General features: G+C 40.6%; 2 protein-coding genes across 7 annotated transcripts in view; one reads left to right on the top strand and one right to left on the bottom strand.

The window, feature by feature from the left end:
- Positions 1 to 13244, top strand: part of kif16ba (kinesin family member 16Ba) — a 39482-nt gene extending 26238 nt beyond the window's left edge. Inside the window, exons 20-27 of one of the 6 annotated variants that reach the window (XM_046046678.1) lie at positions 286 to 444; positions 936 to 1044; positions 1686 to 1733; positions 2019 to 2066; positions 5693 to 5809; positions 7239 to 7328; positions 7424 to 7507; positions 9243 to 13244. In XM_046046678.1, coding sequence (XP_045902634.1) covers positions 286 to 444; positions 936 to 1044; positions 1686 to 1733; positions 2019 to 2066; positions 5693 to 5809; positions 7239 to 7328; positions 7424 to 7507; positions 9243 to 9404 — 817 coding nt within the window. In that variant the 3' untranslated portion in view covers positions 9405 to 13244. Of the gene's footprint in view, positions 1 to 285; positions 445 to 935; positions 1045 to 1685; positions 1734 to 2018; positions 2067 to 2944; positions 5534 to 5692; positions 5816 to 7238; positions 7329 to 7423; positions 7508 to 9242 lie in introns of those variants that run through there. The other 5 variants (XM_046046672.1, XM_046046688.1, XM_046046645.1 and 2 more) reach the window with 5 other exon arrangements.
- Positions 13245 to 14517: 1273 nt separating this feature from the next.
- LOC123970907 (dynein regulatory complex subunit 4-like) lies at positions 14518 to 21380 on the bottom strand. The gene is made up of 11 exons (XM_046049296.1): positions 21227 to 21380; positions 20977 to 21072; positions 18344 to 18541; positions 17201 to 17407; positions 17066 to 17120; positions 16778 to 16983; positions 15953 to 16120; positions 15623 to 15709; positions 15336 to 15545; positions 15036 to 15101; positions 14518 to 14945 (listed from the first exon to the last, which is right to left on the bottom strand). Exons 1-11 carry the CDS (start codon positions 21227 to 21229, stop codon positions 14811 to 14813), a joined length of 1431 nt encoding a protein of 476 aa, XP_045905252.1. The 5' UTR covers positions 21230 to 21380; the 3' UTR covers positions 14518 to 14810.
- Between the last annotated feature and the right edge of the window lie 1935 nt (positions 21381 to 23315).

The following is a 23315-nucleotide window of genomic DNA, read 5'->3' as shown; positions in this document are numbered from 1 at the left end:
ATAAAACCTGTATGCATTAAAGGTCAAACTAAATAAATAAATAAATTTGTATGAGGCGCTGAAACCAGCACGTTTTGGTTCACTTTGATTTAAAAGAAAAAGATAACAGAAGCATGTAATGGTTTAGATTTTTTCTTCTAAATCCCATTTTCCATCAACACACTGTCTCCTCACTTTGTGCTGCCCCCTCCTGTTTGTACTGACACTGGCGTGAAAATGCCAGAAAATCTGTGGAGCTGCTGCTCATAATCCTGTTATATTTTTTTTTTTTTTTTCCCCCTCCAGAGTGGAGCGGGAGATCCAGAAGCTGAGACAGAGGATCAGTGAAGGGGAAGAAAACAACAGGACTCACTCCACCAGTATGGATGAGAAGACGAGTCACAACAGTTCCCCGGTCAGCCACATCCAGAGTCTGAACACCCTGCTGCCGCTGTCAGAGGACAGGTACCCCACAGACCTCTGCTGCCTTAAAACTGCAGGGCCTCTGCTGCTGCTGCTTTTCATACAAATTTAAAAGGATTATTTCAGTATTTTTAAACCTGGGCCCTATTTTGTTAAAATGATTAGCAGGTATAAAAAGTCTCGCTCTAAAATCTTGTGAGCGGCGAGGTGTTGCAGGAAGATGCCTGTGGAAACATTGAGTCAGAGAGAAGTTGGCGTAACGTAAGGACATAAAATCTTGCCAGTAGCTCCTCTTCGTACACAACAAACTCCCCTCCTTCGTTTCCACCGGCGTCTACAGGGTCCAGGTTTAAAACGTACTGAAATTATCCTTTAACTTTCGTACTTTCGTCTCAACACGTAGATCTGTTTCTTTGTACTGTCACTGATTAATTAGGTTAGGATTTGAGGATTGATCTTTCAATCAAGCGTTTGGTTTCTTATCCATTTGTTGACATTGTTGCTAACGTTGGTTTTTCATTAATATGCACCAGGATAAACGCGTACATTGAGGAGGAAGTCCAGCGACGGTTACGCAAGATGAATCTTCTGAACGGCAGCAGCAGCAACATGGACCTGTCTCTGTCCTGTGAATCGCTCAAGGTAAGAACTTCATTCTTACTTGAATAAAACCCCACAGGTTAAAACAAGGTACTGCTGAATTGATGAATTTTTTTACAACTCGGCTTCCAAGCCCGCTGTGTACACCAGCCTTCACTCTTTCAGTCCATCCAGACGCCTCTGACAGAAAGTTAATCACCCCAGCTATTTTGGTAATCGATTAAATGTGAGAATTTGCTGTTCTGTGTTTTAATATCATCTGAAGACATGGGCTTGGACTGTTTACTGGTGTATGACGGCCCAAAGTATTAATTGAGTAATTGGCAGGTTAATTGATCATGACAATCTGTAGTTGCAGCCTAAAAAGTCTTGTGATCGTTTTGCGATTATGGACAGAAAATAGTTAGTGTGGTCTGTTCAAGCCAAGAAAGGCCGGGGTTTCTCTCCAGTTGATGTAAGTAAAGGATCCGGCTGCTTTACAGCACTGGCCAGTTCTAGCTGTAGCTGGTAAGGTTTTGTAGACTTAACACATCATCATCTGGGGCTTCATTTAAATTTTAAAATTCTTATTTCACTCATAAAAGTAAAAAGTGAATAAAGAAATGCAGCCGGTCCAGTGACAGATTGCCGTCAGAAGCGTTTTTCTCTGTGTAGAACTGATATTTAGCTCTTTAACCCTGCAGGAGGAGGAAGATGTTAGCGACTCTAGCTCTGTTAGATTAACAGATGAGGTAAGACCAGGTTCTGCTTGCTCTGAATGTCCCAGTGAGACTTTCCCTGCTCTGTAATCTGCATGACTTTCCTAAATACGGTTATGGATCCACTCTTCCATCAATCAGTTTGGGTTGTAGTTCTTTAAACTGGGTTCTTCTGCACCTTTTTTATTTATCCTGGTTTAATTCTTTATTTTTTTTCCCACTGTCATCATGAAGTATAATATACATTAATCAGTTTAAGAATATTCACTATATTATTGAGATTTATTGAGAGTTGATGTTTAGTTTTATTGTTTTCAGGATGATGAAAAGCTGCAAAACATTAACCCAAGGAGGCTTAAATATGAGGTAAGATCAGGATCCTATATTGGTTTTAGGATTATATTCTAATTTAATTTAAATGAATGATTAAAAATCTCTAATCCTGTTATGATTTTACAATGACAAGGGTTCCGTATACTTTGCATTGTATAAAAAATATGCCTGTTATCGTTCATATGGATGGTACAAATTACATGTAAATATAAAGAAATCTTGACATGATTCCTCATAATTTTAGAAAATTCAAGAAATTGTGAATGGGTTTCCATATTTAATCTTTAAGGGTTGCCAAACAGGCATACACAGACACAATTTTGTTTTAGAATTCCAGGCACTAATATCAGTCACTCCAGTGGGGTTTTGAAAGTACGAGATGGAGGCTGAAATAGCGAATTTTGTGACTTGTGAACTCTGAATGTTACAGTTGAGTTCTCTTTTTTTATTTTTGGAAGAACCAAGGAAAGGAAGCTCATTCTCCTCCTTGTTTTTTTTTTGTTTTTTTTTTAAGACGGTAGCAGAAATGGAAAGCAAACAATCGTACATGGGTAAAATAGTATTTGCAGATGCCTTTTTCCCAATCCAAAAAGGTGCAAGATGGGTGGAGTTTGAGCCAGAAACTTCCATCCATCCAGTCACAAAGGGAGGGTATCATCATTGGAATTGTTTGCACATGCTACTTTGCCCACGTTTGATTGGAATTTAAAGTTTTTAAGAGTATTTTTTTTTTGTACACATCATCCTAATTTGCATGCCAAACCTTCCTCACACTGTTTGTTTCGAATCACTTACAACTGACCTGTGCACCTGGTGATGGAGGAACTGTAATTCTCAATGGGGTGGATTATGGACGCAATATAATTCAAAGAGCCTTCACGTCCTTCTTCGACTCCCCCTTGTGCACACAGAGAGCCAGCGGGTTGTGGTCTAGCTTCCTGCCTGCCCCGGAGCGCGAGGCAAACTCCCCTCTTCACATCGAAGAAAACATGTTGGAGGAACCGGAGAACTGCCTCTTAAAGCTTCACATAGAAGAAAAACTGGAAACCCCAGCTGAAGTCTTGATTGAAAAAATGCCTTACAAATATGGTGACAAAAACAAATGGTGGCGAGGAGGAGTGAAAATCCCTCCAGGAGACGAGGGCCGAGCTGTTTGCGAACTTGACTGTTGCGACAAAACCCTGGCAAACATCGAGACCAATAGAGTTTATGAAAACAAGAATATCACTGCTGAAAGAAGAAACGATTCGGCCTTCTGTGTTTGTGATGATGATGATAAAAAGGTTGACGATGGAGCGAAAGAGTTGCTGGTAAATGGACGCTCTCTTTCTTACTCACAGGTCAAAGTCAGACACCAGACATGTGACTCGGGGATAGGAGAAGATGCAGAAATTTCCAATAATCAGTTGTCAGAGTCACAGAACTCTGTCAGTTCCAAACAGAAGTCAAAGGAATCCTTTAATGGTCAAATCAAACAAGAGGCCGACACAGGAGCTGAGAAAGTGGCAGCCAGCAGGGGCTATGTTGTGGGGTATGTTGCTGGAAAGCTGTCTGAAGCATACAAAGATGCTGGTAGAAGGCTGCAGGGCACACGGGACATCATTCGAAATGTACCAGTAGATGAAATAAAAGTTGTACTCTCTCGGTACGTGACCATGATGTCCAAAGAGCTGCCACTTGTTCATCTAATGCGGCTTAAACCGGAGCCAGAACCTGTAAACAGAGTCAGTTTGGTTGATCTGCCGAGGGAACGCGCCCTTGGTCTTACTCAGAATTGCAGCATGTCTGCGATCCCGGGCATCTCGGGATGGCCCGAAGGCTCTCTGTCGTCTCTCAGAAACGCCTGTCCTGAAGTGTTTTACCAGAGGCTGGTCCAGCTGCCGCCAGCTTTGTCTCGGCTGCAGTCACTTTCATCCCAGAAGATGCTAGAAATGCTGGAATCTCTGGTTCCTCGAATGAAGGTCAACAAGCTTTTGAGCATCTTCTGGCTGAAAACTGCCAACAGCAAGCAGCCGACTCCAAAGTCTGGGTGCTTGGTTTTGTCGGAAAAGGACATAATAGTGCTGTCTAGTAAAACAAATTCAGATGACACCTTAGCGATTTTTCACCATTTTAATCTCGTGGAAATCAAGAAGGTCGAGGTTAGCTTGGCAGGGCAGCATGTCCGTCTAATGGACTGCACCCAGGACACCATCTTGGCCGTCTTCACCCACAGCAAAGAGCTCACCCAGGAATTCTGCAAGGCGTTACTGAAGGCCCTTTCTCCTGAAAAGTTCCCTGAAGGGACTGACCAACACCCATTACTCTTTGATGACCTCATGGTCCTCTCTCTAGATTGGACATCAAATGTTCCTGACATCATCCTGGACAGCGGTCTTCAAGTCACCTCCAGATTTAAGCGGGTCCTCGCAGACCTTCTCTACATCATCCATGGGAACATGGATGGTCCCGGAAAACCTTCCATGGCAGACATTTGTCCTCTGCTCTACACCAGCGTCAAGGTCATGAACTCCACCCGCGTGCATCAGGACGCCATTTTTCAGTTCCTCCTGACGGACACTCACGTGGCTCTGCTCCGGGAGGATGGCGTCTTTCACCCGGTGCCACGGGGCTCCAGCATGGTCCTCGCCCAGCCCCAGTTTCAGGGGCTCGAACTCCGGAAGCGATCGGAGATCAGATGCCTGCTTGTGAGGCAGACTGACAGCTGGCTGGTGTTAGAAATCACGTTTGCAACTCACAAACCACCGACTCAAGAAAGAAAGGTGGAGTCCAGGCTCTGCTCAGCTGAAGTGCCCTCCGTCTCGGATTACAGCAGTCGGTGCGACTCCTGGAAGTTATCTTTCGGCTGCACCTCAGAAGCTGTGATCTTGATTAATCATCTGTGTACCTGAGTTACAACACCTGAAGGCAGTTTCACCTGAACTCACTCACAAATGCAGTGTGCTTTACCTGTGTTCAGGAGAAGCAGAAAGTGTTCAGAGTTATTGTCCAAGAAGGTGATTCGTCATCGTGCCAAAGTAAAATGGACACATCTGAAAGTCTTTTTTAAAAAAACAGTTTTTAAACATTTTATAAACTTTTCACTCCATTATTCAAATGTTATTGCGTGATTTTGCCATCAGATCCGAAAGATTGTAATTTGAGATGAGGACGGTGTTGGCATAACTGTAATCTCTTTATATGAAGTCATAATGATGAAGATGAACCATTTCTACGTATTAATGACGTAGATTAATTCATCTGTGTCCTTGTCTGTTTACTGATTTTAGTCGTGTTCTTGTTTGTTTTTTGATCTGGTTCAAAATGTTAAAGTTTAGTCTAGATTTCTACAGGAAAACTTTCAGAAAAATGATTGTGATCTGCTGACTTGAAGAGAGAGGGAGGGTTTTTCTGATGGAATATAAATAGTGTGTATTTGAAGGTTTAATGTACCTTTTAAATAATTTCACATCGTAAGAACATGTTACGTTTGTAAACAGATTAATAAAGATTGAACTTTGTCCGATTCTTATCGTCTGATTATTTTTGGCTATCATAGTAAATCATTCTTAGTCGAGTTCAGAAATACCTTCACAGTCAACCCTTTACTCTCCACCTGTTTCTTCTTCTTCTCTTGTCCTGTCTTTTTTTTTTCTCCCGGTGACTTCCTTCCTCTGCAGCACCTGGTCTCTCGTCCTCTCGCGACGAGCGCCGATGGCTTCCAGGAGCCCGTTAAAGTTAGCATTCCTCGTTACTTTCTCCGCGGGCAGGGGAAGGATGAGCACTTTGAGTTTGAGGTGAAGGTCAGTTCATTTTTTTTATTATTATTATTTTTTCCATAAAATGTGTCGGGACACTACTCGAAATTCTGGTTTTATGGTTCTAAACTCAAACTCAGTGGCAGAAATACTTTATACTTAGGTAAACGTAGTAAAACCACAGTGTAGTGCTTATACTCAAGTAAAGTAAGTATTAGCATCAAAATAGACTCTATACTACAAAATTAAAATGGCCTATGTCAGAATAATTTGTATTAAATGATTAGGATTATTGATTTATTTATGTTTGAATCACTTTAATGTTGCAGCTGGTAAAAGTGGGGACAATTTTAACTAGTTTATATATTGCTGGATAGTTTAATCTTTAATAAAATATGGAAAAATCATATTTTGTATTATTCTGAATCTGCAAAATAACTGAAATTAAAAAGTACATTGTTTCTCATTGAAATGTAGTAGAGTAGAAGTATAAAAGTACCATAAAATGGAAATACTCAAGTACAATTTTGAGATGCATGTATTTTACTTCCGCTGCTCAGTGGCCACTTTATTAAGCACACCTGTACCTGTGTGTCTAATGCAATCCAATACAGCAGCTCTGCCATAACATCTATCGCAGTTTCAGTTTTCAGTTTTTGCTGAACATATGAATGAATATGTAAATTTATTACTGAGGTCCAAGTTAAAGTGGGTGGTGTACTGGACTACATTTTATTTAGACATCCCCAGTTATATGAAAACATAAATGTAATTAAGTTAAGCGCCGTTCAGCCTTCGTGTTATGCGTTTGTCACGGCTTGCAGTAATTCAGCTGCAGGTAAAAACCCACGCTAGAATTACAGGAGGAATTTGGGGACAAACTTGATAATATGATTAATTTATATAAATATCGCGTTAAGGTTTCTAGATGAATCTCAAACTTCAACGTGGACAGCCCTAATTTACATACACGAAGGGGCAGAATATTCGAAACACCTCTGAATATAATGCAGTCCAATACCGTCACTAACGAGTCAACAGAAACCTTTTAATAAAACTTTATTAACAGTTGTATTGGAATGGTATCAGACTGTTCAGGTGTACCTAACAAACTGAATATTTTTGGTAAATGTACGTCTGTACTCTGGATCTTGTGAGTTAGCTGTGTGAACCTGTAATCTGGCTCACAACCTGAGCTCTGTGCTGATCTAAAACTGACAGACTAGCACCTTCCTGTGAAGCTTGTTTTGGCGGGAAACTGATAGGTCCAATATTGAACTAAAACAAGTCTGCCTGCAGTACATGAAAGCCTCAGAACCCAGTTTTGTTGATTTGGTAAAAATCTTTTGTCATATACAAAGGTTAGAAAGGATCAGATCTGAGTCATGCCCATGATTTCGTACACTGAAGTGTAAATGTGTAGATTTTTTGTGTAGTTTTCATCAGCTGTTTTTGTCTCTTTCATCAGATCACCGTGATGGACGAGATGTGGACGGTGTTCAGACGTTACAGCCGCTTCCGGGAAATGCACAAGAGCCTCAAATTAAAATATCCGCAGGTGAGACTCTCTGATCCACTTTAACAAAATATTCACATTTGAACCGTATTGGTCTTTGTTAACGTCACTTAAGTCCACGATGGTCTCTGTTTCAGCTGGCCGCTCTCGAGTTCCCTCCCAAGAAACTGTTTGGAAACCGAGACGAGCGGATGGTCGCTGAGCGTCGGAATCACCTGGAGGCAAGACATTTTAATACAGTTTGATTCTCACTAGGGCTGCAGAATTAATCAAAACATCCAAATCACAGCAGTGTTTTGATGAAGGTAAAGTGTGTGACTGTACAGCAGAGACAGCCTGGCCTACAAATCTTCTCCAGATGTCAGTAAACACATTTCAGACCTAGGGCTGGGCAATAAAACAATAATAATATCACAATATAATTTTCCTCTATATCAATATAATGTTCAATATATTGTCAATAAATATTTGGTTTAATTCTATTGAATCAAAAACAAATTAGCACTTCATTTTTCTATTAAAATATATACTTTGTTGAGGAAAAGGCACTGAAAAAGATTTACTAATCAAATTTGTTAAATTTTTTTATCATAATAGTTTTGAATGTTCTCCCTCAGATTTGTTGAGTGATCCACTGTTTGGCATCAAGTGTTTGTCCCATTCTGACCATAAAGAAAATTTGAACCACATGATTAACCATCTGGTTTCTTCAATTTTCAGTCAGGAGCAAAAATCAGCCTTTAAACTTGAAAGAAATAATGATTTGACATTTATCGTGATAATTATCGATATCGAATGACATGAAATGTTTTTATCGTGATAACATTTTTGGCCATATCGTCCAGCCCTATTCAGACCCCAACAAATGTCACTTCCTCATGATTTTTTTTATTTTATTTTATTTAAAACTTTGTTTATTGTGTTTCAACGTGATAATACAGATACACAAGCGTGTAATGGAAAACATGATTTTAAGTAGGGCTGCGACTAACAACTGTTTCGATAGTTGATTATTCAATCAGTTATTAAAACGAATAATCGGCTATTTGGATTACGAATCACAAAATTACACAATGCCTCTCCTTTAGCTATCGGCTTTTAAATCAAACTTGAGGTTGTTTACTGTATGTGGAAATTATCAAGACTGTAAAATAAATACTGCTTTCAAAAAACGTTTCTGCTGCAGCAACAGAAAGTTCCACTGAAATCCAGTCCTTTCATGGACCGAACAGGTAAATACAGTAAGAAATAAGTGTCTGTGCGAGCACTAACCTGAACAGCTGATCTGCAGTCTAGTGACGGAGGAGCTTACACACCGGTACTGCAACACAAACTGACACTATATTTATACAAAGAAAGGAATAACTTTGTCTTACAGTTGCCGAATTTACAAGAGGGGACCAATAATAACAATTTTAGTAGACAGCGTTTCACAAAGTTTATATAGTTTCCCCTAACTCACAACTTACTAAACTGTTTCTTTTAAGGGAGTCTGGGGCGGATTAGCCGCCGCCGCCTCACACATAGACGCTGCAGTTCACAACCTTTTTGGCTGTGTGAAGAGTCGAATGCTACCACTCTTGTGGAGGTTTTAGGTCATGAAGGTGTTAATACCAGCGCTGATGTTGTGGTGTTTTATTAACCGTTCACATCATTTCCCTCCATTTAGCTGGCGTTGTTGCTTCGGCCCGATGACGTCATGAACGAATTGATTATTAAATACGTCAATTCTTTGTTTCACCCCTAAATTTCAGTTTTTTTCAGTGAAAAGAAAAATTGTGATGCTAAAATGATCATTCCCAGTAATCGTGCATCATATTGCAAACTGTAATATCTGTCAGAATAATCCCAATATAATTAATTAATTATCCAGCTCTTTGTCTGAGAAATACAAATGTTAGAAGTTTAGAGGAAGGGGAGCTGACTCTGTGCTGCTGCTGCATTTTTTTTTTACAGCGTTATCTGAGGAACTTGTTCCGGGTGATGCTCTTGTCCTCCGGCTCTCCTCTCAGAACTGACGCAGATGGCGGTTTCCATCTCACCAAACACGCCATCTGCGAGTTCTCGCCGTTCTTCAAGAAGGGCGTCTTTGAGTACAGCAGCCACGGCACCGGCTGATCTAACTGTGAAGCCTCGGAAATCTTCTCCAAGTCAGAACAAAACAAACAAACTGCTCGGTGCCTTTTTGTTTCTTGGGAGAATCACCTCAGAAGGTCAAAGAAGGAAAAACTTGCAGGTCAGTTTCCTCTCCATCCTCCCGTCATCCTGCGGGACGAAGATCTCCAAGCTGCCACGTGCTGTCCAACTCTTAGTGGAAACTTTATCATGAACGTTAAAATAGGAAACGTTTCATTTCTGCATTATATATCCAGCCACAATTAATGATGCAACTTTGTTACGAACAAGAGATTCTGTTGACCGTACAAACACTTTATTTCACACAAACGGCTATATATTAAATATATTTACATGCTGCTTTGATATTTACGGCAACTCCCTCGTGTAGTGACAAAAAGTAGAAGAAAACACTAACGCTGTCGGGAAAGTCCCCGAGCAGCTCAGTGGAGATTTATCCTGAAGAACCACTGCTTTCATCTACTGCTGAAACAATTAGTTGAATAACTAAATGGTCAATCAGGAGAAAAAAGTAACTTATTAAAGGTACCTGATAATTAATTGTTTAAGTAATTTACGTGCACTTGTTTCAGCCTCTTAAATGTGAGGATTTGTTATTTTTCTGTGTTCAGAATCATTGTAAACCGAATATCTTTGGACTGTTAGTCTGACAGAATGATGCATTTCAGTACATTAACTTTGGCTCTGGGAAATTCTGTTGGACATTTTATAGACTAAGCAATTAATTTATTTTTGTCAGTGGGCTGGGCGAGGCATTAACGCTGGCAGGAGAACGGGTTCGATCGCCAAAATGCCTCGATGGCGCTGCAGAGCGGTTTGTGTGAAGGACACGTTTGTTCGTTGTTACATTTCTTTGCATGCAGACACGGTACAAAGGATGTGAAGTTGTGGTGCTGATGCGGGTATAAATTAATTACAAAGTGTTAAACACTCTGATGCTACAGTTTGTCCGACATGCAGCCTGCATGGAAAACGGAGCGAATATTTGTACGGCAGAGATTTAAAAGCTAAAGTCCCAAAAAATAGAATTGTTGTCAGACTGCTGATGTGACTCCAGCACTGTTTACAGATAAAGAGCAGACACAACTCACCAGGCACTAAAACCACGGTAACACTGTGGAAGAGAAGCTCAAACCATTCAGGAGTTGGGTTCATCGTGGTCTCACCTGCTCCAGTTTCACAGTCACAATTCTTCACGTCAGGTGCCCATAAGAACACTGTCTTCCTGCAATGGTTCCTCCTGTTGGACATGGATCCCTTCTTAATGTTCATTGGACGTGATTGAGAACAAATCCACACTCTTTCTTCTGTGCATAAAAAAGATTATCTAAAGTTAATATGAAGCTTTAACCATCCGAGTTGGAGAAATCAAGCGGATATTTTCCACAGTTACTAGACTGCTGAAGCCTCATATTAGTTTCAGATAAGCGTGTGGATTTTGTTCATCACATCCACTGACATCATCATTGTTAGATGGATCTTTTCAAGTCTAGTGTGAACAGGAGGGGATGATTACAGCAAGAAAAACCTCGCTTTTAAATGTTCATATGGTCACCTGAAGTAAGTTTTAACTCTTACCCTGCAAGGTAATTGTATAATTTTAACACAGTGTGTAGTTCAGAGTCATTTTCAGGATGTCCAGAAAAACAAACATGCAACTTGACAGTGATGTACAGAAACGTGTCTGATCTTTTAGTCTGAACACCTCACAACCGTTTCACAAAGGTTGCATTTAAAGAACCGTTGTTCACAGGACTGCGTAATAACACAGGAGTTTCTATTTTTCTGGTTGCTCAGTACATTAGAAAATCATGTTGAGTTGAATGATAATTTATAATAAATAAATAAATAATAAAATAATTTTTGCTAGAACACTAATATTCAGCAAGAAAATATTTTAATTAAAAACCTTATCAGTCAGATTAAACACAGGAGAGTTCTCAGCTGCCAGAAACTTAATTTAGGAATAAAGAAATAATCTGTCTTCACACCAGCTGTGAGTGAATGCTGTCAGGACGCTAAGACCTTTACCAGCACTAAACTGTCTATTCTTTTTTTTTTTCTTTTTTTTATGAACCTTTGAACTGCTAAAAGTTTAAAGGAAGTCCACACAGCTGTCACTGATGGCTGTCGAAGTTGCCCTGTGGAGGTTTCACACGGCGTCAGATCTCATTTAAACTGAACTGTGACTGCCACAATAACCAACATTTAACCACTTTTTTATACAAACGCTTTCTGTGCCATCTGAAAACATTTCTTTTAAGTCATGTACACCACCGGTCAGAAGTTTTAGAACACCCCCATGATTTCAGTTTGTATGTAAATCTAAGTAGTTCAAGTTCAGTGAAAAACCTTAAATGGGACAAAACGTATGCAGCAAACTGCTAAAAACAATGTTTACGACACACATTAATATTATATATAATAAAGTCCAAATAAAGCTTCTGAGGGTGTATTAACAGGCTGTTCCAACATGTTTACTGTAGAAATGTGGTTCATTTCTTTCCACTGCTGCAGAATAACTTGAAGTTGTTCTGAAATTTACATTATTTTTCAGTTTTTCTAACCTTAACTTTGTCTTTACCTTCTTTGGTTATTCTGCAGCAGTGGAAGGAAATGAAGCCTTCAAACATCTTTCTACAGCAAACATTGTTATTACACCCTCAGAAGCTTTATTTGGACTTTATTATATATATTATTTATAATAATGAAGGAAGACAGAGCGGCTGATCATCTGTTGATCCTCCAGTGAAATAATGAACAAAACTCCTTCATTTAATTGTTAATTTTAGATCTGACAATTTCTGTTTTGGTGACTTAAACGTTTTTTTCACTGGACTTAGATTTACATACGAAGTAGAAAAATGGAGATGTTGTAAACTTTTGACTGGTTGTGTGTGTGCATGTGATATCGGCAGGGGTTGAAACAGCTCCACTTTCAGAATTCCCAAATGTCAAGTAATCCCAGTTTTAGTGCCAACAAATTCCAAAATTTTACATGACAACACCAAATTAGCCATAAACGTATTCTTCAAATGTAGTTTTATCCTCACATTTGAAAGGACGTTGTGGTATTTAGGAGCATTTATTAGTCTTCAAAGTTAGAGATCATAAACGTCTCTGTGTAGTTTGGTCTGTGTTGGCGCTTTTCTGAGCTCTAATCACTTACTTTACGAATTCATCTAAGGAATATTTGCTTTTTAAAGCAGCATCATGAATTATTGAATTGGATGGAAGTTTGGCGAGAGGTCTATTGTCATGTTTCAGGACATCAAGAGTTGCTGAAGAGCCACGGACAAAAAGTGACCCACAAACCTGTAAAACAAACGATTAGAGCCTCAGAAGATGACGGTGTTGTTTCGTATACATGACGCCATTTTTCCTCACTGTATCTGCACAAATTCAAACGCATAATTTGACGTTTTCCCACATAGACAAATAACTCATTCAGAGATGGAATATTCTGTCCCTCTGGCAGCTCAACACTATATTACAGTGCTGATTTTATTTTCCAATAAATCTGCCTCTTTCATCGAGCTGCAGCTGTTCAATGCTGAAGTCTTCCAGAGCCTCGCTGTTAGCTACAGGAAACAGGTTTGAACATCACACCAGCCCAGTTGAATTTGCCTGAAAATGAACCACCAACCACTGACTGCTTTTTCATAAGCCATACTGTGTGTGTGTGTGTGTGTGTGTGTGTGTGTGTGTGTGTGTGTGTGTGTAGAATGTAAATGTTGATGTGCATAATTTTTCTATACGATGTGCTTGTATGCAATGTGAACAATTGACATTGAATGTCAGTAAAGGGAATGTACCACAACACTCAGACTGTCGACTGTTTTTTTCTCTCTGAATAAATAACTGTTAAAGGGATAGTTCAATACATTAAGAAATACGCTTATTACTTTATTAAAAGTTAAGGGTTATCAAACAGGACTAGTTTATAGCCATGCTAACTGCTTTTAGACACAGTGGTGCTTTGAGCTCAGTGCTAACACAGCATGCTCACAATGACGACATTGACGTGTTTATCAGGTATATTCTTCACCATATTCACCGTAACTATTGATTTATTTGGTTTATTACCAAAACTATTCGTAGCACAGCTGCTCGAGTCCTAAGACCAAGAAAGTGGATCACATCACTCCAGTTCTGAGGTCTTTACATTGGCTTCCTGTATGTCAAAGAATTGATTTCAAAATCCTGCTGTTAGTTTATAAAGCACTAAATGGTTTAGGGCCAAAATACATTTCTGATCTTCTGCTTCGTTACGAACCATCCAGACCTCTCAGGTCGTCTGGGGCAGGTCTGCTTTCTGTCCCCAGAGTCGAATCTAAAGAAGGAGAAGCAGCGTTCAGTTATTATGCTCCGTATATCTGGAACAAACTCCCAGATAACTGCAGGTCTGCTGAAACTGTCAGTTCTTTTAAATAAGACTGAAGATTTTTCTTTTTACCACTGCCTTTTGGGTAATATTTCATGCACTGCAACTTTTACTGTCCTGATTTTCTTTTCTCTAAAATAAAATGTATTTCAGTGTCTCTTTATATTTCCCTATGTTGCTTTAAGTTCATCTAAAGCATTCTGAATTGCTGTGTTGAAATGTGCTACACAAATGAACTTGCATAAAATACTTGGTCATAAAAAAGAAAAGGTGTTGGACACATCAACATGTTGACCTGATGATGGCGCTAGATGAAAAGTCAGAGGATCACCAACGTTATTACAGTTGGCCCCAATAGTTGTTGCAGATATTTCAAGTAGCCGTAGAACTTGTTGGTGTGGCAAGCGTCAAATTCCTCAAATTATTGACTTGAAACTGCATAGTACGCGGATGAATGAATTGAATAGTTCGGCCCCCTTGTCACAGATACCTGATTCAGTCAGTGTCCGATCGGTGCATCCCTATTAAAAACCACATGAAACAAAGCAAAGAGATATTTCACTTTTGTTAAACAAATCGTTTTCATCAAATGAAACTTCAATGTAACTAATTCAGCAATGCTATATGCTACAGTGAATGGAAAAAGTAAATACAAATTAAAATGAGGAAACTCGAGATTGAAGAAGTTACAAATGTCTCAAGTCAAAAGGATTGTGATAAAAGCATTATTTATTGTTGTTTACAACAACCTTAGTGATTTAGTTTACCTGGTAAACACCGTCATCACCAGCAGCATCAGAAAATTCTCAGCAGCAGGATGAAGGACGAGTCCCCTCAGAAAGAACATTTAGATATGTTCAAAACAGTATGTAAAATCTGCGTGTTCATTATCGCATGCAACTCGTGTTTTGATCAAAGAGAGCGAGAGGTAGAGAAGAAGTCAATTAGTTTGGATTTGAAAATATCCAGGTGGAGCAGAGTGTGAACATGACACCTGGAGGAGTTCAGTGTTTAGCGGCAAGTCCGGCAGAGTTCTGTCCCCCCAGGATCTGCTCTGAGGGCCTGAAGGGAAAGTCGTACAGAGGAACACCCACAGCCTTCAGCTTCTCCCTACAGGTGTGCAGCAGGTCGTCGTACTCCTGCAGGTCAGGGGTTTGATGTCATCACCACATCAGCTGACAGACTTCTCTGAGAATCATTGATTATATTAAAACAAAAACCCGACTGACCTTTCGATCCTGAGCCAAGTCACTCTGCAAGGCGCTGATGGTGGCGTGCTTAGACTCCAGTATTTCCTACAAGAAGAAAAACACTTTCAGGTATTTGTTCTTGAACAGTTGGAGGGTCTGTAAATAATAACAAACCAAGCACAGAACCTTGTGGTGCCACTTCAATCATTAAAAAGGAAGTTGTTTTGAGACCATCAGTACAGATCGCCTTTGTTCTGTAAGACAAATATGCTCAGAGCTGCACAAATCCAGATGCAAAGACGCATTTTTTAACTTTTGGAAACATCAATATGAAATCACCTCGAGTCTGTTTGCGGCGCTGCTGCCTGTAGTTTGGTCGACGTAGGAGGCCGAGAGCGCGGCGCAGAGCTGAGCTTCCTTCTTCTCCAGCGTTTCAGTCAGCGCTGCCAGCTTCCTCTCCAGCAGCAGCTCCTTCAGGCCGCTCTTCTGCTGCACGTCCAGGATGGCCTCTGTCTGCCGCTTCAGCAGCTCGTCTCGCTCCTGCTGAACCTGCCGGGCACGGAGACGCTCGTATGAAGACCTGCAGGGCTGAACGGAAGGTAAAACCTGTGATGTGACTGTTTTACCTTTTCAAACGCCTGCAGCAGCAGCTCGTGCTCCACCGTCAGATCCCTCAGCTCCTTTTCAACGACCTTCACTCGAGCTCTGGTCGTCTGTCAGATGCATAATTAACAGTTTGTTAACTCATGTGAAAGATGGAAAAATATACAGAAATTTGACTCAAGATGCGTAGGTTTTCCTTAAGCACGGGTAACAATGAGTATTAATGCACAAAATATCGTAAAATAAACAGATATCCAAGATTATCTGCTCAACTTAAAACACTGAAATACTAACATGAAATAAGCTTCATTTTTAGTTAAGAGAGCTTTCTGAACCCTGTGCAGTGAACGCACCACCATCGCGGCCTTGGCCTGGTTGTAGTCTTGTAGCTGTTTTTGGAGCTCGGGCAGCCTCAGCTGGGCGTCCTGCAGAGAGACTCTCAGGCGTTTGTTCTCCTGCTCGGCTGCTGAAAGCTCTTTGTCCGCTCGCGCCTGCAGCTTCGTTGCCTCTGCAAGTTCCTCCTACCAAACAACAAACAAAACCATGGCAGCCACCTCAAACCAAAACAGAAAACCCTTTACTTCACATCGTCACCACATGTGGTTTTCTAGTCAAGGTTAGAGCTTTCAAATAAAACTGATTTATTCACAAAATATAAGAACATCATAGAGCCAAATAAAAACACACAATAGGGACAATTTATTGTAGCTCCAGAAACTGTTTCTGTGAGAGCAAAATAACTATTTACAAGTTAATTATTTGAAGGTGGAGAAAAACACATTTGTGAGTGCCTGAAGTAGACCAATTGGTAAAAAATTGTGCATCAATTATTTTTAAATAAGTAAATAAATCACTTCTCAAATAATTCAAATATACGTCGGGACAGAAGATGCAAAAATGCTGAAACATCTTTGTGAAACAACTGAATAAATATTGTTTTAGTTCAGGGAACCCTTACTGTGAGAGCAAAATAAGATATGAGATACAAATAACTTTTATATGGATATGTTAACAATAATGACCTGAACATTGAACATTGCCTGAAAGTCTATAGTAAAAACAAAACTCTAAATAAAGTGAATCAACCTCTTCACATTCCTGCCATTAAAGTTCAGTAGAAACAGTGAGTTTTTAATTTGAGCTGTTACTCCTTCACTCCAGCCTGTACCGCCTCTCACCTTCAGCTCCTTCTGATCCGCCAGCAGTTTGGTTTGAATGGCCGAGTAGTACTCCTCAGCGCCTCGGAGAGCTCTGTCGTGGTCCTCCACCAGAGTCACCACGCGACTCTTCATTCTGTCCTCAATCTCGTTGATCTCGGCCCGCCGCCTTTTGCCCTCCGCTTCGATCATCGTCTGCATTTTCTTGTGATATTTCACCTCAAGTCCTGTTTATAAAGCAACAGAAGGAAAATGTTTAGACGGGTTTTTTTTTTTATTGTAACTCAAATGGAAATGGGGTTTATTCACCTCTGATTCTTCTGTCGTAGCTGTTTGCCAGCTCCATTAGCTCCACCTGGTGTTTCTGTTGGGAATCAGACAGACGTGAGGCATAGCTGTAGAAATAAAGCAGCTGAAAGTTTTAAAAATGAAAATCAGACTCACCAGCTTCAGCTCCTTGATGCAATTTTCGTTGTGGAGCTTCTTCTCCCTGAGGTCCGCCTGCAGGCCGTGCTTTTCTCCCTGGAGCGCAACCTCTGACTCTGTGTGCTGGTTCTGGATCAGCGAGGTTGAGGCGATGCCGTCCGTCTTCAGCACAGAGATCGCGCCGTGGTGTTCGGCCAGGACGTGCTTCAGCTTCTGCTTGTACACCTGAACGCCAGCACCGTCCACGCACCAATCAGACGTGTTTCAGTGTAAGTAAACTTTCAATACACTCACTTGAATCAGATGAATCATATAGAGATGGTGGGATGTTATTTTCTACAGAAGGAAATGCTAGAAAGTTTAAATAATTTAAAGAAAAAACTAAATTTTGTGCAGCACAAATGTGTTTTACAGGTTCCTCTCTGTTTGTTTACTGGTTCCTCTCTGTTTGTTTACTGGTTCCCCTCTGTTTGTTTACAGGTTCCCCTCTGTTTGTTTACAGGTTCCCCTCTGTTTGTTTACTGGTTCCCCTCTGTTTGTTTACTGGTTCCCCTCTGTTTGTTTACAGGTTCCTCTCTGTTTATAGGTTCCCTTCTGTTTACAGGTTCCCCTCTGTTTGTTTACAGGTTCCCCTCTGTTTGTTTACAGGTTCCCCTCTGTTTGGTTCCTGGTTCCTCTCTGTTTGGTTCCTGGTTCCTCTCCAGGTTCCTCTCTGTTTGTTTACTGGTTCCTCTCTGTTAATCATCTCTCAGATTCATCTTTTTCTGACCACAGTGGGTGCAACCCCACAATGATTTTTGATGTAAATTCAACTTTACATAAAATTTCTGAAAAATAAGACTAATTTGAAGAATATTATTTTGTTGTTGCAGAATATTATTTTGTTGTTGCAGTAGATAAATAGAAAGAAGAATATAGGTAAGGTGTGCGTGGACACGTCAGGCTGTGCAGTACTGAGAAGCAGTACATAGGAGTATAAGTATATGTAAATATATTTTTTTGGATTTTTACATACTCTACTACTCTAATACTTATGTTTTCTCTAATTATCTCTGTACTCTGGCAGTATTTAATCAAACACACACTTTAAAAACTAATTTATAAAAATATTCCAGTAAAAAATAAAAATAAAGTCTTTGACTAAATGTGCATGCAGCTCACAGTGATCTCCACTCGATGGCGCTCCTCCGCCTCCTCTCTCTCCCTTTGTCTGTTCCTCAGCTCAGCCTTCGTCTCCTCCAGGTTCCTCTTGGAGATTTCCCAGAAGGCCTGGATCTTGTCCCTCTCCAGCTGGAAGTAGCTCCTCTCCTCCCGCTCCCTGTCCAGCTCCTCTCGGAGGCGAACTATGTGCTCCTCCAGCTGGAAGTTCACAAACAACCCATACAGTGAGAGCTGGACGGTCAGTGCTCAATCCTACCTGTTTGTTTCACTTTATTATTAATTCTCTCCTTGATGGATCAGATTTTTTATTTTTGTTAGATCATAATATGGCTGCAGAGCACATATTTCTGCTTCACCAGGGGTTTTTAAAGCCTGAGACTGTGCACCTCCTCTCTGACAAAGCTTGGAAAAAGGTGCATCCCCTTACACTCCCCTTAGTTTTCCTGGATGATTATGTTATGATTATGTTATTTGATCCCATAAACACTCATCAGAGAGCCTAATATAGCAGTTTGACATCCTATCAGACTAAATCGAGTACTTAAACAAAGGAATTTATTAGTTTCTGACTCTGGGAAAGTGGGAAAGACTCTCTGAACTATCTATTTAACTAAACTATGCACATTTAGGCGGTCTCTCATCTCCTTCTGATAACATGACTTCTGTAAAAATGCCCCCCTGGAATGCCGCCTCCCACTTTGATGACCTCAGGGCTACACTAAGGGGGGTTGATGGTGCAGTGGACAAGACATGGTGTGAGAGACCCGGGTTCAATTCCCCACATCCACCAATGTGTCCCTGAGCAAGACACTTAACCCCTAGTTGCTCCAGAGGTGTGCGACCTCAATAGCAATTGTAAGTCGCTTTGGATAAAAGCATCAGCTAGATGAAAATAAAATGTAACTAAAACTTTAATTAGTGTAGCAGTTTAAAGTTGTTTGATGGCTCTGCTTTAAAAAAAATTATATTCTACCCTACATGCTCTTTGATGGTGGTGCTTTATTTTAATATTTTATAGCAGTAGTATCTGTAGAGAGGAGTGTCAGTGTGGATCTTTTGGATCAGGAAGCTTTGGAGATCTTTGGTTTACTGTTTACATGCTTCACCATAAGTAGAGATGTTAGGCTTCAAGCTAACTAGTAAGCAGCCATTCTGACCCAACACTTCTTACTATTAACTCGTAGTACACCATGCAGCAGCTTCCTCCATCACCCCAACCTCCTCTTTACATGCTCATTTTTTGGTATTGCACATAAGATTTATATTTGTGTTTTTCTATTAATGGGGGATTAGCTCCCCAGTCAGAATTAGTGTTGCTGCTCAGATTCTTGGAGAGCTCCCTCAAACAGCTGAGCCCTTTCCACCACATCTACCTGCACCAGGGCTGCATGTCAAGAACACTTAAGTCGAAGAAGCTGGGCTGGAGACCAAAACCAAAAGGTGCACATTCAGTGTTCTCCACACCGATGGGAAACTGACTAATTTGGGTCTCAGTAAGGGTGCAACTTCCTCCAGAAATAACATCAAAATGTTTGTTTATGTTAATATTAAAAAATTTTTAATGTCAACTAATATTGCATCATAAGATGTTTTTATTCTTAATGTCTGGTTCAATATCAGAGTAAAAGTAGGTAGGTAGATTTATTTTATTTTCAATATATCAGGTTATAGAGTGAAATTGAGTTTGTAACTCCCTTCTGCTGTCGCTCAGGGGGTAGAGCGGGTTGCCTGTTAATCAGAATGCCGGCGGTTCAATCCCCGGCTCCTCCAGGCTGCATGTCAAAGTGTCCTTGAGCAAGATACTGAACCCCGAATTGCTCCTGGCAGCTGTTCCACCAGTGTGTGAATGCAGATGTAGTGTAAAAGTGCTTTGAGTGGTCCAAAAGACTAGAAAGGTGCTATACAAATATGGAGCATTTAATATTGGCATTATCCAGAGTGGTTTATTATTATAAAACTTATTGGAAGCAGCATTGTAATGTCACTGGACGAGGGGGAGCAGATGTTTACTACTTTACATATTGTTGTATTCTTTAATATTTTAAATAAGCTGACTATATGTTTTTTTTAATATAAACTCTGTAACTGTCAAATAAATGTAGTAGAGCAAAACGCACAATATATAAGTACATCTGAGAACAAAGTAGTGGTAGTAAATGAAATCGTTCAAGTGAGTTTAAGTACTCAAGTCCTCAAAGCTGGACCAAAATATAAAAAGGGCTACATTTTCTACATTTATAAAATAAGATAATACACTTTATTTGTCATTGTAGGCAAATGATGACAGTTTTGTTTGGCAGCTCTCAGTGAGGAGCAGCATCAATAAAAGTAGGATAAATATATATAATTAATCAATATAATCAATCTAAATGTAAGGATGAATATAAGTATGAAAGAGGAGGCATCGTGGATTGAAGGTTAGCAGTGAAAGAACAAACTGACTGGCAGTATAAAAATATATTGCACAAAATGTAAAGATGGACCTCAGCACAGTTATTGATTCATTTCCCACACGTTAATGTGCTGGAGTTCAGAGCAGCAACAACAAAACACTGGGCTGCAGCTAGCATGTGAAGCTACACCCTTTCATGTTAGATAGCTTTGAGGAAGATAGCCGTATTAGCATCTCTGACCTGATCCTTGGACATCTCTTCTGTTGAAAGACCGTCCACCACAGCAGAAGAAGACTTCCTCTGCCCGGCCTTTTTGCTTTTGGTCTTCTTTGGCGGCTGCACAGAAAACACATCAACATTTACACCAAGCTAATAATAGTTAGCGTCCATGCTATAACTGTAGCTGGCTGATGCTAAGCTACTACATGCTAACCGTACTCCACAACATTACTGTGATAAAACTACTGATTAAAACAAAGCGTTTCCTCACCATGGTGAAGTATCGTGCTGTCCCACAAACGTCGGTAGTGACAAAAGTTTAAGTTTTAATAACTGCTAGCTAGCGTTAGCGTTAGCCGCAGCTGCAGCTCAGCTACACTGAGCCAAACAGCAAGCGCTGCCATGGCAACTTCTTCTTCTGTTCCTTTTCCGGCAGACTAGGCACGGTTAGTGCATTGCTGCCTCCCATTGGTGATAGTAACAGTCTACATTAAGGCTCCTCCTGTCCTATATTTTCCAATAAAGGCCCGCAGATTTTAAGAAGTAAATTAATTCCAATGCCCTCTGTTTTTGATTAGGACCTTCACCCATCAGAGTTTTAAAGATAATAGTTCAACTCCCAGATCGTTTAGACCCATGAATAACAGTCTCCTTTCCTCAGCATATCTCAGACAGTGCATGATGATATGTTTGACCAACTCCTCTACTCCACATTCTTGACGCTTGCCGTCCCTGTGTTTCCCCACCAGAAACAGTCCACTTGCCAACCCGCAATGTCCCAATCTTAATCTGGCCAATTTAATTTGATCCATCCGAGGCAAGTTCATCATATTCCCAGGGTTTACTGATTGTTTGATGTCATGTAACGTCTTTACTCCACTCGTGCTGCCATTGTTGGGTCAGGCTTTACTTGATGATGCTACAGAGCTCCAGTCTGTCAAATGGAACCTCCACCTCCACATTTTCCCTACCTCAACTTGCCCTAGCCGCCTCATCAGCAGCCTCATTCCCCTCAACCCCCACATGTGCTGGAACCCACAGGAAACCCACACTACACCCCCACCTCTCTGGCCTATAAACCAGTGTTAAAATCTCCCTGACTAAGTCTGACCTAGCACCATCTCTTTCTCCCCCTATCGCCATCTTTACAGCAGAGCCAACTCTGCTGTAAAGATTGAAAGACCATCAGGCAGTCGATGACACTGTCTTAAATGAATACGGGGAACATATAAACAAAGCCTACTTTCCTGCTCTCAGGGTCTCTAGATCCATCTGTATAAATTTCTATGTTGTTATTCCATTCATTCCTAAGATGCTCCTGTACATAATGTGCAACATTTCCTACTCTTCCTTCCTTTATTAAATGATTAACAGTCTACATCAGCTTCAGGCAATAACCAATAATGGATAGAATGCCAGTAGACAGAAGGCAGTATTTTCCTTTCATTAAGTGTGAGCTCTTCTGCATATGTGTTAACAGAATGTAAAACACTATATCTATTAAGCCTGCTCTCACCCTTTCTAAACTCCCAACACTCTGCCGACTGTAGGAAGAGCTAATCCAAAACTTTTGATTTGTACAAAATAATTTAATGCCAATTTTGCTCATGGCAGCCCTAGCATTACTTCCCCTGCTTCCACTAACAACGACAGAATCGGTGTTGTCCGGAATGCCCCTGTACATATCCTCAAAGCCCTAGATTGGACAACATCTAATTTATTAAGCATGGATTTAGCTGCCGATCCATATGCATGACACCCATAATCAAAAACTGATCTTATCGTGTATCCAACTGGACTTGGTTGAAGATACTGGAAGACGTTTCGTCCCTCATCCAAAGGACTTCTTCAGTTCTGACTGACTGGCAGGGAAACTCAGCTATTTAACCTCAGTGGGGTCGTTGGCCCGGGTCATCGATACCGCTGGTTCGTTAGTGTTCCTGGTTGCTGTGACGACAGTCGTTACAGTCGTTAAGACTACCTGTGGCCAAGACTGAACGGCCATCGTTGGTATCTTCACCTGAGGTCAATAGGTTACGTTTGTTGAGTTTCCTGGGAAGTGATGAAAGGACAGCATTGTAAGTGGGGGATAAGTGGTGGCGTAGACCCCCTCCTCTGTTCAATGACGGCTTCTCGACCCTGGTGTAGATGCTTCCTTGACACCTCTTTCAAACCATCCATCTTCTCTGTCTAAAATGTGCACCTGGTGGTCCTCAAACGAGTGTCCTCTGTCCTTCAGATGTAAGTAGACAGCAGAGTCTTGACCTGAGGAGTTGGCCCTTCTGTGTTGAGCCATGCGTTTGTGTAGTGGTTGTTTAGTCTCCCCAATATACAGGTCTGTGCATTCCTCACTGCATTGG

Source organism: Micropterus dolomieu, linkage group LG01 (genome assembly GCF_021292245.1).
Source record: "Micropterus dolomieu isolate WLL.071019.BEF.003 ecotype Adirondacks linkage group LG01, ASM2129224v1, whole genome shotgun sequence".
NCBI classification, from domain to species: domain Eukaryota; kingdom Metazoa; phylum Chordata; class Actinopteri; order Centrarchiformes; family Centrarchidae; genus Micropterus; species Micropterus dolomieu.
Note: the sequence above shows the minus strand (reverse complement) of the source record. Positions and strands in the feature narration are given on the sequence as shown.